Genomic DNA, 18,395 nt, shown 5'->3' with positions numbered 1-18,395 from the left:
TTACAAACATCAAAGTGGCTACATCCTGTAAGCCTGGTTCTGCTCTGGTTGCTTCCTGTTAAAAGGGAGTTTTTCCTTCCCACAGTCACCAAGTGCTTGCTCATAGATAGTTGTCTGATTGTTGGGTTTTCTCTGTATTCATTGCATGGTCTTTACCATAGAACATAGAGTGCCTTGAGCTGACTGTTTGTGATTTGTGGCTATATAAATAAAATCGAATTGAACTGAACATTCTGTGTTGTACAGCACAGCTGCGATCAAAGATGAAGTAAAAGATGAAAACCCATAAAATATCTATTAAAACAGTGAAGTTATTTTACAGATTTTAATTAGAGGCAATACTTCTCCAACTATCATTACTACTAAGTAGACATGTATCAAACTGTGTTTCCTTGAAAAGGAAAAAAAAGAGATGTTCAGTGTACAAAATGCCATAAAGAGTTTTCATTTGTGAATTCTGCTGTGTGTGTCTCCATATTGCTTAATTAAGACCACTGTGTATGCTGTGCGTCTGTGATTTTTCAGGGGCAGGCTAATCTACAGAATGTTAAGCTGCTTTTAATTGTATTACCGGGCCTTACCTGTGTAATGAGGGGCCGTCAGATGCTCCCGGAGATGTTTCTCTAGTAATTGGAGGATTAGGAGGTATTGCTGCATGTTAATTAGGATAAGTTAATGCAGACACGACATTTAAGAAAACAGCCAAGCAGACAAATCACTCATCTCTAAGTACTCACCATCAGCACTTAAATAGAACTAATCACACGGCATCCCGGAGTCCAGAGAATCCAAATGGGACGAGAGGCAGGTTGTTAAAATCATGTTTGATATGTTTCTGAAACGCTACACCAGCAAAGTCGTGCTGAGGATAACATAACCTCTCGCAATCTCTTGTTCCAGAAAATGTGCTTGTCGCTTGTAAGACTGATGTCTCTAGGACCGAGCGAGGCGGGCAGGTGAGGATGTTCATTCAGACAGATGATGTGTGAAATAAGCAACCGTAAAACGCTTTAACAGCATACATCCATCTGGATTTACGGCATCAGCCTTAGTTATTATGTGCAGGCCCCGTGGTTTAGAGTATCTTATTTGTACAGAATGGGACTTGACTCCCATAAAACAGTACAGGTATCAAGATAAATCTTTTTTTTAGCCACTCTGAGGAATACCATTTGTGCCAGGTGTATCTTGGTAGCCCTCTGACCTTCTGTTGTTCTTCAGCAGCCGGAAAAATACCTCGGCCTGTCTGAGAGCACTGCCTGATATGTCGATCCCCTGTGCCCGGTGCCCTTACTAGTGGGCCAATACATCTAAATGACATGGCTGGGTGCTCGAGTCATGCTGCTGCAGCCTTTCGCCTGCTACTGTAGTTGTTTATTGCTGCTGGAGTTTGGAGTCATCCCTGATACTCTGTTTATACCTGTGAGTTTGTGCTGACATCACTTTGTTGATTCTGGAGGCCCAAAATAGGGCCGCAATAGGCTGTAAATATTTTATATATTTCTTACTGTCAAGAAATCCCATGAAAAGGCAGAATCTAATTAATTGACTATAATGAATATTCTCCGACAACTAACACACTAGCACATTTTTTTTAAATGCCACAGGGCGCCTCTTTTGTCCAAAAGGAATGAAGACACACTGTTGCACTGGGTGATGTCTTCATTATAAGGAACAGATGCACTCTAGGTTGTTGTGAAGCACTCCAACACACATCTTCATGATGTACTCACTCATTAGTGTACCAAGTGTGCAGCTGAACCAGCCCCTAACAGATGTACAGTTTACTTATTTTTATAAAAAAAAAACTAAAAAAAAAACTACACATTTATGACATTTTTATTTATTTCTTTGAGAGCTTTACATCTTCTGGTTGCTGCTGGGGTAAGGACTTTGCCTGAGAGCCCTTGCAAAGATAGTAAGACAAGTGAACATTTGTTGGTGTGTGCTGTGGTGTTTATCTTCCCAGTGTGGTCTGCTGGTCAGGTGGGAGATTGTGTTTACAGGAGACAGATTTGGCACAAGGGTGTTGTAAACAATGTTGCCTCTAGCTCCCTGCGACTCCATCTGTAAGAATGGGTCGGACTGGAATTTCAAGCGGGCCTCGTCGGCTGATCCTTCGCTCGTCTCCGACGGAGTGTTTTGTGTATGTTTAACTGTGGTGAACCTGCTGTGAACTGATGTTAAAATGAATTCAGATGGAGCAACATAAATCAAACAGCGAATAATCATTTGGAAATTGCAAATACAGGCTCGGCACATTAGGACCACAGGGAGCACAGCCAACCATTAGTGAGAGTTTGTTGGTCTCACATCATCAATTTAATTAAAAATCCATTTAAGATGGAGGCCTGGGGAAGCTTATTTTTTTCCCCTTTTCATGAAGTCAAGACTTCAAGGCCAACAAAACTGAGCCTTGAGTTAACATGCTCCATGAACTGAAGTGAATGCAGTCATTATATTTCCTATGCTGCATCCCAGCAGGTGTGAGCACATCTAAAACTGGAACCCAAGGGGGTGAATATGGTGTGCCTTTAATGGGTTGTACTGCTTCTACCTGAAAAGGCTGGAGCCACCAACAATGGTCACAGAAAGAGGGTCACGGTGGTGTTTTAATTAACCAGGGCCCTCCATCAATCATTACCCTTGTAGCTGGCAGTTAAATCCCTCCCATATCTACACACAGGCATTCCTCACCCTTCACAGTCCACCGACCGAGCGCAGCAGCTATGGCCCCAGTGCACTGCAAACTCTACACACGGACCCCTCTTCAGTCCCCTGGAGATAGCACTAAAGCCACAAAAGCGAGAAAACCCCACAGAATGAAGCTGATCACGACACAGTGACGAAGCGTAAATGTTTGTGTGTATCCATGTTTGTGCAATTTACATCGCCAATAGATGACTGCAGATGTAGTTTTCATGTTTTCACTTTAAATTACCTCATTTTCTTAAATGTCACTACCCAAAACACTGGAATGCTAGAAAAAAAAACTGTCATATATTTAAAAAATAATGCATATTGTTGCATATTGTTTTTTTTCCCCTCTTCTTTAATGATGATTTGATGAGGAAAATTCTTACCACCTGCATGTCTGCATAGTAGAATTTTGCATTAGGACACAGCCTGGAAATAGGGGGAAAAAAAGCTAGCCAGCACTTTTTAAAGGTTGGTAAGTAACACTTCATATCTTGGAATTCATAGTAGTACTGCATGTAACCCTAATATATTGAATACTGAATAATGAAAAGCCAGTTTAGATGTTTGTTTCCAGTCTTACAGTCTGTAACCTATGGCCCCGGTCACACAGGCCAACTGACTGGTCATGTGACCAGTTGGCAAGTAGTTGTTGGAGGTTGCTGGCAGTTGCAAGTCAAAATTTGTTGCAAAGAGGTATTCAGTGTTGCACCAAAAAAAAAAAAAAAAACCCTTTGGTCAACTGCCACAGTTACACAGTAGTTTGCATAGAAGATGCCGACTTGTCTGCAAACACTCACCAACTACTTGCTAAGCAATAGTAAAAACAGAGAATGTTTGCCTTCAAAGTAAAAGTCACATCTTTTGAAACGTGTTGGCTGTAGCAGTGAGGCACAACTTAATTTGTACTACCAGTCTACTAATAGTTAGTGAGTCTTTGCACACAAGTTGGTGTCTCCCATGCAAACTCTGTGTGGCAATTTGCTAACAACTAAAGCAATCACAAGGAGGTTTTTGATGCATCAGCCTCTTTGTGACTGATTTTGGGGAAAACACATTTTTCCCAAGTGACTGGAAGTTGCCATGGGGTTGCCAAATGGTCTCTAAGCTTCTGTGACTGGTAACTGTTTACTGGCTGTAGTGTCATATTCAGGCTGATGCACAGACATGAGAATGGTATAAACCTTCTCATCTAACACGTGGCAAGTAAATTAGGCAAAGAAATAACCCGAAAAGCTGCTAAACATCCATGTAGGTGTCTGGTGGGGCTCCATTCAGTGGTGAGTGCTGACAGAAGTGAGCTATTCTAACCGACATCCCTAATTCTACTCAAGGTACATCCACTATTTGCAGAAATGAGTAATATTGACAATGCTGCTGATTAACAATCTGATCCACACTGCGGCAACAGTTAACTTAATGTAAACATTTCTCTGCTTGATGGAAAATAATAACACTGACACACAAACACACACACGATCCCCCAACACCACTGTGATGATAATAATGTTCACTGAGAAAAATGCAATTTTTCAGCCGACTGCACTTGTTTAGGAATTTTTTTTTCAGAGAAGATTATTATTTGTGCAATTATCTGAATAAAAAAGATCCACTTCCAAAAAAGAAAATGTTTCCTACCTTGCTTGTAATTGTGGGATGGTGGCATTAATTGGTATTTTCTTCAGCGCTCGCAAAACTTTAAACTGAGAGGGCGGTGTTGGGAAATGTCACATTATCATGATGGTCAGTCATTTAGTTTAAAAGCTTCTTCATATACACTGGCTGCCATGCCAGGGCACTGGGTTCTAATAGACAAGATGAGAGTATTGATGCTTTTCTCCACTGGCCAGCATTAAACAGGATTAGATTGTGATGTGGCTTGTGGGTAAATTACATCTTATAAATACTCTTTGATACAAAGATCAATGTTTAATTGGTTCTACCTTCTCAACCATCTACTTCAGTAAATCTAAGGACTTAAAGCCTTACGATGCTGCAGTCAATAAAAGCTGATGCACACTCTTGACATTATTGTGTATTCCTTAAATGTTATGAAAATACAATATACAGAGCAACAGTACAATGCTTTGGAGATTGTTCAGTATATACATAACAGGTCTTATGCCTTGTTAAGGAGGATGAGAATGAACCGGAAAGTTGTGCCATTTTTGCCCCCCCCCCCCCTTCCAAGCAACATGCAGATTTGTCTTGGATTGCTTTGGCCTTTCCAGAACTCTGATATAAGAAATCCAAAATGATACAGAACTTCCAAAGCCATTTAATGTGCACACACATTTGGAATATCTATCTAGTCATGTCACTGTCTGTTTTAAACTCTATATGCTTTGCTGCAAGTCAGTCCTGCGATCCTTACTTGACTCTAAATCCTGTAATAATAAAACGATGATTAAATGGCAACCATCTGATAAACAAATGAAAAAAGAACCACCTTATATCATCATACGTTTCGTCAGTTATCATCGGTCATATGTGGCATCATGACATTAAAATTTAATGACCCTTTGGCAGTTTGGGTTTGAAGTAAATTTATTCCTCAGTCACCAACTATGGGTCTGGTTTCTGTTGAGACCCACTCTCCACTGGCTGGAAGGCATATGGGTGAGTTTGTCACAAGTGCACACAGTACATTATGCCACCTCTTTTAAAGCACTGTCGTTTAATCTTTCCATGTAATTGCGTAACTCCTTGGAGTCTCCAAGCTGCACGTCTTGACACACCCACTTAATGTCCTGGCTGTGGCTTCCAGTCAGTGTGCTGACTGTGGGGTAGCTATTGTCCGAGGGGATAGTGGTAAAAGTGGTGAACTTAACTCGCTTTCTCTTGGTGGTGGGGGAGTCTCCTTTGCTGTCCTTGGCTATGCAGCCTGTGTCTGCTGCCCGGTGCACTTGGCTTGGCACGTTCTTCAGGGCAGAGCCTCCGTTCAGCAAGTGGCTGCCCTCCTCGAGGCCGCTGCTTGAGTCTATCATGGAGGTCTGTTCCTCCTGTTGAGGTGAAAGGCTGATTTGGCTCTCCAGCAGCTCTGCCTCGTTCCCCAGCCACACCCAGTCATGAGCATGGTTCATGTTCTCCTGGCCCTCAATGGAGAGCTCCTTGTGACGGTATTTGAGCGTATAGGAAATGCAGTTAATAAGAAAGACCAAGATGGCGAGGCAGAAGACCCCCAACAATGCATACATGCCAATTTCTAGGTCTGTGAGCCCTCGAGCAGCCTGAATGAGTTCATCGTCCATATTGCGATCACGAGGCAGATCTACTTGTGCGGGGAAGTCAGCAAAGTCATTTGGTATGCTCTGGCTACCATCGACTGGAATTTTATCCCCACTGGGTCTGCGGATTATTGCGCTTCTTGTTGTGGTGGCTCTCTTCAGCACTCCATCCTCCATGTCAGAGATGGAACTGCCATAGTAGTGCGTGTCAAGGCTGGTCCTGTCCTGGGAGGAGAGCCTGCCTCTGTTTTCCATATCATCACCATCAGGGCCATAGTCACTGCTCCCTCCCCTTGAGCTATCACTATGACCAAACTTCACCCTGATGTTGCAGTTCCCTGCTGCTATAATGCTGCGTCGCTTGAATTTCTGGCAGACTTCACTAACAGTCATTTCCACCCTGACCAGCAGGCCTTGACCTTCCGCCTCTGTCACAACGACGGGCCATTTCCAGGAAGGGTCCTGCTGCACTGTCACTACTTCCTCATCTAGTGAAGTGGCTGTCAGGACAAAAAAGTCTGGATTGTAGAGGTCTAGTGGAGCCACAGAGCCGTCACTGAACTGTAGCCAGGCGCTAATCAAGGCCTCCTGCAGCGAGAGAGAGAATTGTCAGGTATTGCAAAGGAGGGAAATGATGGTGTAAAAATAGTGCATAAAAAAAAACCATTCCATGAAAACCCTCTGAAACTGATTTTCAACAGGTTAGCGTTGAAAATCCCCTTGCTTGTTTCTGCTGGCTTTAACGCATGGGAGTACAGTGAATTGTAAAAATGAGCCACATCATGATTATTTGGGCTCAGTGCTCCTTTAGTCAAGCTCACTAAGTTGTGGTTAAGCTACCTCAGCAGCTATTTTCTCCCAGCCAAGGGGCAGAAAAGATCAAACAGTTACTTTAAATATTGTTCATGCCATTGAGGCTTTGCCATACATGGGTGTCGTGAGGCCGCCTACTACTGCGGTTTCACAATTTGCATTTTAATATCACCAAGAGACAAATCCCCAAAGGCACATAAGTATATAGATCTCTGCAGTGGTCTGTCAGTGCTCCTTATATACTAACACCAGAGCTCTTTCAGCGCAGTACTGCCTGCTTATCCTCACACTCTGTGTAAGAAGATAGAGCTGATAAATAGCCTTTGTGTCCTCAGTCAGAAAAAAGGGTGAAGTGGAATGGTACGGGGCAGTTCAGAGAACTCATTGGGGAGCTTGATCAAAGAAGCCACAGTGAGAGTAGCTGCAGCAAATTATAAAGAAGACATGACAGAATGGCCAACTTTGGATTTTATGTCATAATTTTGTACAGTAGTGTGGTGTTGCTTGAGCTTGCTCTGAGATTAAGCTTCAGTTTCTATTAGATACCAAAGGAAAGACATTGTGTTATATGCTTTTAAGTGTTACAGAGTGCCATAAAAAGAATACACAAGCCAAGAAATAATACAAAAACTACATCTATTCAGAAGAGTAAATAATTAAAAAAAAAATATATTTAAAAAAGAGGAAATACAAAAAGAAGTAAATGAAAGCCAATAGTTTATATTAGCTACTGGCTAGCCCACAAGCTTAAATGTTAAGAGAATATAGACCAACAGACTACTAGCCTCCTGGCTGCACTATTTTCAGGTGTCAAGCTTTGGAAGTAACAACAACAACAACAAGCTCGGAGTAGGTCCTTCATTTTGGAAAACGCAGTATTCAAGTTGCAGATTGAACACTTTTGGCTTCAGCAGATGTAAAATTTTCTTTCATCTGATGAAGAATAATTTAACATTTTAGGTGATAGTAATTACCAGTGTAAAACAAATTAACATAATTATCTTCCTTAATCAAAATGTCTAAATGGTCTGTGAATAATTTTCATCTATTAGAAGAGAATCACCATCACCACTCATTTTTGTGAAGGTGGCTCTGCGGAGAAATGAGGTGTTAAGCATAGCTGAAATCACACTGAAGTCTCTTACACAAAGGGCCGCACCAAATGATTATCTTCTTTCTCAGCTAACCTGCTAATTATCCACTCCTTTTATCAGCTAATCGTTTTATCCACTAAAACAGATGAAAGTGTTTTCTGCAGCTTAAGGAAATGGGACGGCGATGATCAAGTTAACCTGCTAACGTTCAAGCTGAGCATCAGAATGGGGAAGAAAGGTGATTTAAGTGACTTTGAATGTGGCATGGTTGTTGGTCGGAGTATTTAAGAAACTGCTGATCTGCTGGAATTTTCCCACACAACCATCTCTAGGGTTTAAAAAGAGAAAATATTCTCTGGGTGAAAATATCAGAGGTCAGAGAAGAATGGCCAGACTGCTTTGAGCTGATAGGAAGGCAGCAGTAACTCAAATTTACATTACTGAAATATCAAATTTGTATGTACAGAAATATAAACATCTGTGGTATATTGTATTTATTACAGCACCCTGACCTGTTTGGGGCTCTGCAGAACTTCCTGTGTGGTTGTAGTAGCTAGAATGGCCTTGTTACTTCCCGGACTGAGCTGCAGGCTCATGGAAAGGCCCGTCACCAGCTGGACCCCCAACTCTGTGATGGTCACTTTGTCATCCACCACTGTGATAGTCTTCTCTGCCAGGATTGAGTCTGACAAAGGAGACAACACCTAAAGGATGCAAAAGCACAAAAGTGAAGAAAAAAAGAGGAGGAAAGAGATGACAGATAACAACTGTGACATTAAAGTAATCTTAAAAGGGAACAGGCAAATAATTACATTTTTCTTTGACAGTATTCCTCACAAACGCACGCCTGTCAAACAGTAACCTGTCACATTTGGTATGAACAATTATAGCTGCTACTCTACAACAGTGACTCAACCCAGTGTATAGCCTGCTCATGAAAGCTTTACAATTTCCTGCTCTAAACACCGAGGGCCGGGAGGTGTTTCCCAAGAGAAATCAGCAGCAACGGCAAACAGAGCTGAATGGAGCAGAAAGAAAACGGCAAAAAACTTCATCAACAGAAAATTCACATCGGTCACATTGTTTGACTGACAAGTGATTTCTGGCGAGTGAAATGCAGAAACAACACATCACTGAGCATTTGGCTGTGAAGATGTCACTGATTTGAAAAAAGCCGATTAACATGAGTTATAGGGGATGCAGAGAAAATGTCTTTCCATGGGTTTCATCTAACATAAAAGACTCACATCCTCCTCCGCAATATGCAAAAACGATACACAAAACATGCTTTTTATTTTATCTCTCACTACCCAGGCTAGGTAGATCAAAAAAACGACTCGACTTGGATGCCATCCAACCCTCATACCTCCTGTAGGTAAGAATCCATTCCCTTTGACTAATACTGGTAATCCAAAAGAGAGGCACACTTTAACCCCAAAACAGAAGCAGGAAGTCTGTGCGTTTGATGAAATGTGTGACTTCCTCTGCGTGCTTATCCTTATCCACGTGCCACACCTCACATCAACATGATGCATGGCACAGGCAGTCAGCTGTCAGACCTTAGTACTTGTCATGTTTTCCGGTTTGTGCTCATATTTTCAGGTGTGCAGTGTTTGCTATTGAACACACGTCGGCACAGAAACAGACGGATGAGTACTCGATGCCAGGAAAGAGATCCCACTCTCACAGATGTCATTAGGAGGCTGATATTCATCCAGTTAGTGTGAAGAGCCTGACAAAGCACAGGGCTGAGGGGAGAGGACCCACTCACAACAGAGAGCCTGAAGTACAGGCTGTGACACCCCAGTAATCACCTGTCTGGTCAAACGGAGGTACTAGTCAAACTGCAGCAGCAACATTCACAATTGTTATTGTCCCTGGAATAAGCAACATGCTTCTACGGTGTGTTATTCTGACATGTTTTTCTCTTGACAGAATAATGTACCACAGCTAAGCTAGGTAAACTCTAACACCCCACCCCAACGCACCCTCATCCCCCCCCCCACCCACCGGGGAGGGAGGGGGAGTGCCGGTTATTGGTTTTGGTATGTTTGTCTGTTTGTTCATAACAATACACCAAATTTGCATGTAAGACGGCCAGAGACCCCCTAGATCACTTGGTTACTTTTTGCCATAATTGGGTCAAAGTAAAAGAAAAAAAAATCCTGAAAATTTGAAATAAATCCCCATCTTTAACATAGGGCAAAGATTTTAAAAATCATATCTTCCTTAAAACGAATTCATTTGATATTCAGTACACAGTTGTGGACGGCCAAGAACTGGTGCCAAACTAAACGCCATCTGCATCTGATCAAGATTCTGGATTTGCAGCCTATTTGAATTTAACATGGGAAACTCAATTCCATGCATATTTTTGTCCATATCTGAAAAAAGACACATCATCCTAATTTGTCATAGTAAGAAGCATATCACTATTGTCCATAGACATGTAACATTTGATCGGGATATGATCCAGATACTGGAATATATGACAACTTTTGACTCTCTATCAAACCGAGCCCTATTATCGCCCACCCAACAAATGGTCTGTTTTCTTAATATAAGAGATAAAACTTAAAAATTAAATTAAAATGACCATAAAATGAAAGTTACTTTACTTCAACTTTCTAAACCTTGGAAAATTGTGTGCATGGACAATAGGACCTCTGTGTTATGTCAGTGATTCCTTGTTTTGAGAGGGACATGTTTGTGAGACAGACAACATGCAAATCAGTCTGCCGGGGGCGGGGTTTGTTGTGTCAGGAACCACTTGTTAGTTTTAAATATTCAAAGTTGAATTACCATCTGTTTTATGCCTGTGTATACATTTGTATCTAATGATTTATAGTAAAATATACTACTAATTATGTTTGGCCAGAAAGCTTAAAGATTCTGACAGAGCAGAAAGCTGTAACCATGACAGTATTCATGGATGCTGCTATAGAGAAGCTACAAATTTTAAAACAAGAGCACATTTTCAGCCTGGCAGATTCACAGAACCACCACATATTTGTGGTGAACACCAACAATTAGTGTCAACAATTTAGTATCTGATGTTTCTGGTCCTCAGTTTCTCTATACATACAGGGTCAAATTCATTCATCTGCCTTCACATGCATATGAGTGACATCCCATTCTTAATCTAAAGGGTTTAATATGATGTCAGCCCACCCTTTGCAGCTGTAACAGTTTCAACTCTTCTGGCAAGGCTTTCCAAAAGGTTGGATGGGAAATTGCTGGATGTTGGATGAGAAGGCCTGGCTCACAATCTCCATTCTAGTTCATCCCAAAGGTGTTCTGTCAGGTTGAGGTCCACATCAAACTCACTCATCAATCTCTTCATGGACTTTGCTTTGTGCACTGGAGCGCAGTCATGTTCATGTTGGAACAGGAAGGGGCCATCCCCAAACAAAGACCATGAAATTGTCAAAAATGTCTTGGTATTCTGAAGCATTATGAGTTCTTTTCACTGAAACTAAGAGAAAAACAACCCCACACCATAATCCACCAAACTTTACACTTGGCACAATGCAGTCAGACAAGTACAGTTCTCCTGGCAACTGCCAAACACAGACTCATCCATCAGATTGCCAGATAGAGAATCGTGATTTGTTACTCCAGAGAACACATCTCCACTGCTCTAGAGTCATCCACTGCATCCAACGCTTTGCTGTGCTTGGTGATGTAAGGCTTGGATGCAGCTACTCAGGCATAGAAACCCATTCCATGAAGCTCTCTATGCACTGTTCTTGAGCTAATCTGAAGGCAACATGAAGTTTGGAGTTGTGACTGACTCTGCAGAAAATTGGCAACTTCTGCAAAATTCAATTGAGCCTGAAGGTGTTTTATTATTTTTTTTTGTTTTTTTTTTGGAGCAGGGGCTTCTTCCTGGGTCATCACTTTCTCAGTCAATGGCGATGTAAAACTTGCTTCACTGTGACACTGGTGTTCAGTTTCCAGTTCATGGCAGACTTGATCCTTTGTGGTTCCTGAACATTCTAACCAATTTCCTTTGAGGGTGACAGTCTGGGTCTTTTTTTAGACCTTGGTAAAGTTGTGACACACCTGACTAACTTACCTGACTAACTTACCTTCAGCACCACTTAAGATTTAAGTGAATGTATGTACAAGGCTCAAAAAAAAAAAAAAAAAAAATTAAAGGAACACACAAAATCATGTTGGATATCTATACTGATATGGACTGGGTAATGTGTTAGGAATGAAATGGTGCCACATCATTTGATGGAAATGAAAATGATCAACCTACAGAGGGTTAAATTCAGAGACACCCTGAAAATCAAAGTGAAAAAATTATGTGGCATGCTAGTCTGTTTTGCAGAAATTTAATTGCAGTAACTCAAAATGGTACTCAGTAGTTTGTATGGCCCCCACATGCTTGTATGCATGCCTGACAACATTGCTCCTAATGAGAGGGCAGATGGGATGGATCTGGGATGGATCACTGAGCTCCAGATGTGTTCCAGAGGTGTTTTAGTGGATTTAGGTCATGCGAGCATGGGGGCCAGTCAATGGTATCAATTCCTTCATCCTCCAGGAGCTGCCTGCATATTCTCGCTACATGAGGTCGGACATTTTCGTACACCAGGAGGACACTTGTTGTTAATTCAAGTAACACTAAAGCAGGTGAAACTGATCAAGAGGTGTCAGAATACACAGTGCACCTCAGGTTGTTGTGTATGGGGCTGCATAGCCGCAGACCACGGTGCCCATGCTGACCCCTGTCACGTGCCAAAAGTGGCAACAACATGCACGTGAGCATCACAATTGGACCACAGAGTAGTGGAAGAAGGTGGCCTGGTGATGAAACATGTTTTCTTTTACACCACGTGGATGACCGGGTGCATGTGCGTCACCTGGGAAACACCAGCATGCAGCATGAGAGGCAGGCAAATCCAAAATAAATTCAACATTGTGCACCCAGTTCTTGTCATTAAACGTGTATGCTGTACAATCTTTCCACCCTGAAAAAAGAACATTTCAAACAAATCAATAAAAACCCCAAATTACCATGACAATCATTCCCAAGACGAGTGTATGTAAACTTCTGTCCGCAATTGTAATGCATCTCCCAACTGTCATCTCCGGTGCACAGGCATAGAACTGAATTTCCCAAATGGCTGTACTTAAATTAGTAATAAAATCATTACAATATTATTTTTTTTGAAATATTAGAATAATAACCAGATTATAATGTACTGCGTTCTGTACTAAAACAAATCTTTGCCAACCTCAAACACCCTCTGCACTGCATTTAACATCATGTGTGTCTTCGTGCGTGTATACAACAGATTTTGGAAGAGATTTATACAATTATTGAGAAAGGAGGATTAGAAGGAGTCACTGATCTTCCAACACAAAAATAACAATGACAGATTGCAGAGAATGATTGCACACTGAATGATACTATTTTACCAGAGATGTTTCTGGATCTCCCCACTGCTGTTTGCAAGGCATGGATTGTGGGGAAAAAGAAGGACAACTGGCCAGTCCCTATTTGAAATTAGAGCCAACATTTGTTCATGGGAAACATAGTTTTAATTTGGGAAGAGCTGACCCAAGTGGAACACTACAGTAAAATTAGATTTCTAAAATGTAACTTTAAAGAAGCCAACCAAGTATTTAGTTTTATGCACCACCAATTTTTACAGCTTTCTTTTGCATAATTTCTGTCTGTTATAATAACATTGTACTAAATTTCTGGAGGCCTGGGAACCACATTGCAACAAGCTAGTCCAACAATCACAGTTGTGTCCACTAAGACCTGAACTGTGCTTTGCAGGTGCATGTGCATTTAAGATAATAATTTTATGATTTTGGTGTGTTTATAACCCCTCTGTCCCAGTGTTTTGGTTTATTATGTTTCTTTGAGTTACTGGTTTTTTTGTGATTTTCTATTTCCTTGCAATTATGTTTGGAATTCTAGTTTCTTAAAGTTTAGCCCTAGAGTGTCAGTTCATCCTGCCTCCTATAAGTCTCTGTCTCTCTATAATATAAATTCAGTGTTTCAAATTAATCCCCTGTCTTTCGAGTCCTGCGTTTGGGTCCTAGTTTCCCTGCCGCACAGCCGAGCTGTGACACCCTCCGATGTTCATGCTTGCTGCAGCAAACTGAATTTTAGCAATCATGCTGCTTTTGTTATTACTATTACTAAATTAACTAAACTAAATTAAGACAACAACCGTAACAATTTTTGTTATAACATAATTGTTCTTTAGCTATACTCTAAAATTTCTTAATGTTACATGATTTTCTGTATATAGTGGCACTTTAAAGGCAACCCATAATATACCTGGATGGTGGTCATGCCTACGTCGAGCCCCACCAGTATCTTCTTGTCCAGCAGCTGTGCAATCTGTGCATCCTCTACTTTGAGAAAGTCCCACACAAGGTCTGTAATGTCCACCTGCCAATCGGTGCCGAGCATGAAGCTGGTCTGACCTCGAGGATCAGCTGACTCGGCTATAAAATGAGTCAGGACTTTGACCATGGCATGCTGGTACTGCAGAGTGCAGCTTCGCCCTCGTCTGTCTTCCTCGTCTTCATCCTCGCTGTCCCGTGTGGACCTATTTTTTTAAAAAAAGGAAACCAGTAAAATAAAAAATAAACAACAGTCTGATGTGCAAACTGGAAAGAATCTCTCTTCTTAGCAGTGACAGTGGCATGCCTTTAGAGACAGCAGTCATTTCACAAACAAAAACATAAAATAAAATATTGGATAAGCTGCCATGAAATTTGAAGCTGGCTAGGGATTTCTTGCAGAACTGTACCTACATCCAAAATGCACTGACAAGAAATATATGTTGCTAATTGGCTGCCTTTGTATCTGGTGCTAATTATGAAATTTAAACAACAAAATGCTCTTGTTCTCTTTGTGATTATCAGTATCTACACTCATTTTGCACTGATGTATTGATTGTGGTATTTTCAGCAGCGTTCTAAACTGAAGTAAACAACAAACACACAGATGGGCGTAACTCATACAGCCACGCTTACCCGCCAAAGCTCAAGCTATGATGCAATGCTGTTGATTAAACCAGTAAGAGTGGGATCAATCCAGTGAATGGCCATCATTTCTCTTTCTAAATGTCTCTCCTTGACTATTTTGGAGCACCCAGTCTGGATTGTGAGTGTGCATACACCTCCTTACGGCTTTACTTAATAGCCTCCCAGATCGCTCTGTTGCTGGCAAATCTAATTTTATTACTTTCAGTAACAAATCAGCCAGCGGAGGCACAGCTATCTCTCACTAGGAAATTTGCTTTGAGTGTGACAAACTACGTTTAAATGGTTACAATACAGCTGCAATATCATTAGAGTTTACTTATAACTATATGCTTTTTCCCCCCAATTTTGCTTTAAAAAAAAAAACAATCAGCCTGGAATGTTGACAAAGCAATGTTTGAATGGTTAATCTGTGGAAATAAATGCTGTTGCAGCTCTTTAGTCTTACACTGGGGCACATTTGGGATTCTCGCAAACAAAAAAAGCACTTTGTCAACACAACTACTAATCTTATATTCTACTATAGACTTGCGCCTTCCTTTTCATCTAATCATCTTCATTCGTTCCATTGTCTCTGCCACACACATACACTCTAGTAAAGGTTGCAATCATGATAAAGGGGAGAAAAAAAAAAAAGAAATTAATCTCTTAAACTCTTTTTCTTGTGATTATCCGCTCCGCTTGTCTCTTTCTGTCTGAATCCCCCGAGAAATCGGACTGCATGCGAAGCTGTGGGAATAAAGATGTCAGCCGCATTCTCTAGAGGAAAGCCAAGGCTAGAGAGAGATTTGAAGTTAAGGGCTTAAAAGCTTTGCTGGCGGGACTGATTTCATATTCGCAAGTGAATGACCGCCTTTATCAGAGAAATTATTGCGCAGTCGATATTGTAACACCGAAAGAAAACAATTTGTGGCATCATCACAAAGGATCCAGCCGAGTCACAGCGCACACTCCTGAAAAGTCCCTCTGCAATTCGACTGGATTTTGTGGTCCAAATACAAATGAATGTTTTTTTTCTTTTAACCATAATGTGCCCTGTGAAAGACAGTGCTGGGTATACAAAGTGTATAGTATAGTAAAGTGTAAGTAACACGTAATCACACTGTGTTTTTTTTGTTTACACAGTAACATAACACACAACTGTGCCAACTTCAGTAATCACATTAGAGTTATAGTTGTGTCATTGTGTTGCCAAGGATCTTCAATTATGTGCATGATGGGCAGATTGAAAGAAAAAAGCATCAGACGTGCCTTTTTCTCACTGCACTTGTGTGACAGTCTTTTAGTTTGTGTGCAGGGAGGAAGAACACGGTGGAGCGGTCTGCAGCTTATGAAGAGTGGAGATGTAGACGCTACTTTTATTTTTATTGCACAAAAGGACAAGAGCGTGATGGCAAAGTGCAAACAGCATTTAGGACAGAAACAACTGTATTATACCCTTTGCAAGCATCAGCACAGACAGCATGCTAACACAAAGCTAGTGAAGAATCCAGAGTGAGCGTATGCTGACCCCAGCCCAGCAGCCAGAGCCTGACCTTCAACAGGTAACAAAGGCAGCGATGAGCAATAAGGCTTGTAGCACTGAAACCTCCATTCCTACTGGTACATGTTTCTACAGCAGAATCAGAGTGGAGATCTCTTTAAAGTCTCTTTGAGCTGGTTTTCAACTTTTCTTTGTGTTGTTGGCTTTGTGTTCATACTGAAACGTGAAAAGAAAGATCGCATCTGCGTCCTCATTAGGATCGGGATTTGTGTCAGTGTGTGGGACTGTATCTCAGGGTCTATATTGTTAACTGGTGATTATGCGACAGTGCATTTCAGGCCATGTTATGTGGTAATGCAAAAGTAATTCAAGGAGTTGTGTACATAAGTAACATAATGCATTACTTTAAAAAAAAAGTTACAAATAATATGTAATGACTGCAACACTGGTGAAAGACCGGTGACCTGTCCAGGGTACACCCTGCCATTCTCCCAGTGACAGCTGGGATAGGTGTCCTAAGGTAAACTGGCTCCAGGTGACAGCTTAGACTAAGTATGGTTAAAAAAAATAAGAAAAGTAAAACATGGAAATGGTAAGAAAACCTTGTCTGGTTCAAGCACATCATGCCAACCACAGTGCTAAGTCTGGGGAAGGGCTCAGTGACAACACTGGATGTGTCTGGCATTAGCCCATGGCATTGAAAACCAGGGGGGGGGCATGCTTTGAATCTGAGTAGTGTTCTGTTACTGGATGTCTGTGGCACCAGCTAAGTCTAATTAGGCGGTGGTTCGAGGATCGATTTTGTAAATTGTATGATCAGCTTTACGTGTGTATGTCTTGGACTCTTGGGTGAGGAGAGGAGCTGAGCTCTCAACTGATCACCACCAGGTGGTGAGTCGGATCAGGTGGCGGGGGGGGGGGGGGGGGGGGGGGGGGGGCAGTGATGCTGGGCAGACCATTGAAGAGGTGGCTGCATGGAGCTCTGGCCATAAGGCTTTTGGCCTTACTGCAGCACAACCACTGGTGTCCCATTGCTAAGCACACCTGACCAGTGGGGCTGTTGGAAGTCAAGTGTAAAGCATTACCTCCGAGTCAGAGGTCATGGTTCTATCCCTGAAAGGAATGGTTTGCCTTCTGCAGATTAGGTATGAGTTGCTGCTTCAAGTGTAGAAGCTCAGGTCCTTCAGGGTCTTTTTATTTAAGGGTGAGGGAAGAGCGGAGCAGCAGATTAACATACAGAGTGGTTCAGCATCTACAGTGACACTGATGCTGTACTGGTCCATTGTGTTGAAGAGAGAACTGTGTAATTAGTAGCATCTGAAAGACCAAGTTAATTTAAAAAAGCAGAAGAAATGAGCTTCTTCTGAAGGGTGACTGCTCCTCTGCATTGAAAGGAGGTGGTTCAGGCATCTGATCAGGATGCCCCCCAGCCACCAGGGAGCAGACCCAGGATAGGCTGGATAGAAAATATTTCTTTGGCTGGGAAAATATTCTTTGGCTTTTAGCTGGGGAACACCTAAGCATCCCTCGAGAGTGGCTGGAGAAAATGGCTTGGGAGAGTAGCTCTGAATACCCCTGCTTAGACTCCCGCCCTGCAACTCATATACTGTAGAGGATGGATGGACAGACAGTCTTTCCTGGGGAGAACCATCTGCCAGTAATAACAGTCACCATGTTATTTTTCTAAAAGCAGTAATTGAAAGTTTCTCATCAATGATTATGTTGGTTAAATCCTTTTGTGTTTTTGAGTGTAAACAGTCGCTTGAAATCCACGGCTAATGAATTTACAAGCAGCTCTGCTGCGCTGACATGGACCAACATTGTAACTGTTACACTTATAAATGTGATTATTAGTTGCTGATGGAGAAGCCCAACCATTTTAGGTCTGGTGTAAATCGTATATGCCAATACTTGTGCAACCATCTCAAAATCTAATCTAAGGTTAATCTAATAAACAAATCACACTCAGCGCCGAGAACAACCTGCTTCACAAAGCAATTTTTCTTTCCGCTCCGTTCGCTTTCGAGCCCAGCTCTGACTTCAGAGGAGGTGCTGCAT

General features: G+C 41.7%; 1 protein-coding gene across 1 annotated transcript in view; it reads right to left on the bottom strand.

Annotated features, from left to right (window-relative positions):
- Positions 1-4,819: 4,819 nt before the first annotated feature.
- si:dkeyp-14d3.1 (transmembrane protein 132C) overlaps positions 4,820-18,395 on the bottom strand; it is a 145,016-nt gene continuing 131,440 nt past the window's right edge. The window contains exons 7-9 of the mRNA XM_030737571.1: positions 14,142-14,415; positions 8,344-8,535; positions 4,820-6,512 (exon numbers count right to left, since the gene is read on the bottom strand). Coding sequence (XP_030593431.1) covers positions 5,346-6,512; positions 8,344-8,535; positions 14,142-14,415 — 1,633 coding nt within the window. The 3' untranslated portion in view covers positions 4,820-5,345. The remainder of the gene's footprint in view (positions 6,513-8,343; positions 8,536-14,141; positions 14,416-18,395) is intronic.

This window comes from Archocentrus centrarchus, chromosome 9 (assembly GCF_007364275.1).
Source record: "Archocentrus centrarchus isolate MPI-CPG fArcCen1 chromosome 9, fArcCen1, whole genome shotgun sequence".
In the NCBI taxonomy this organism is placed as follows: domain Eukaryota; kingdom Metazoa; phylum Chordata; class Actinopteri; order Cichliformes; family Cichlidae; genus Archocentrus; species Archocentrus centrarchus.
The sequence above is the reverse complement of the archived record's forward strand: the minus strand, read 5'-3'. Positions and strand labels throughout refer to the sequence as shown.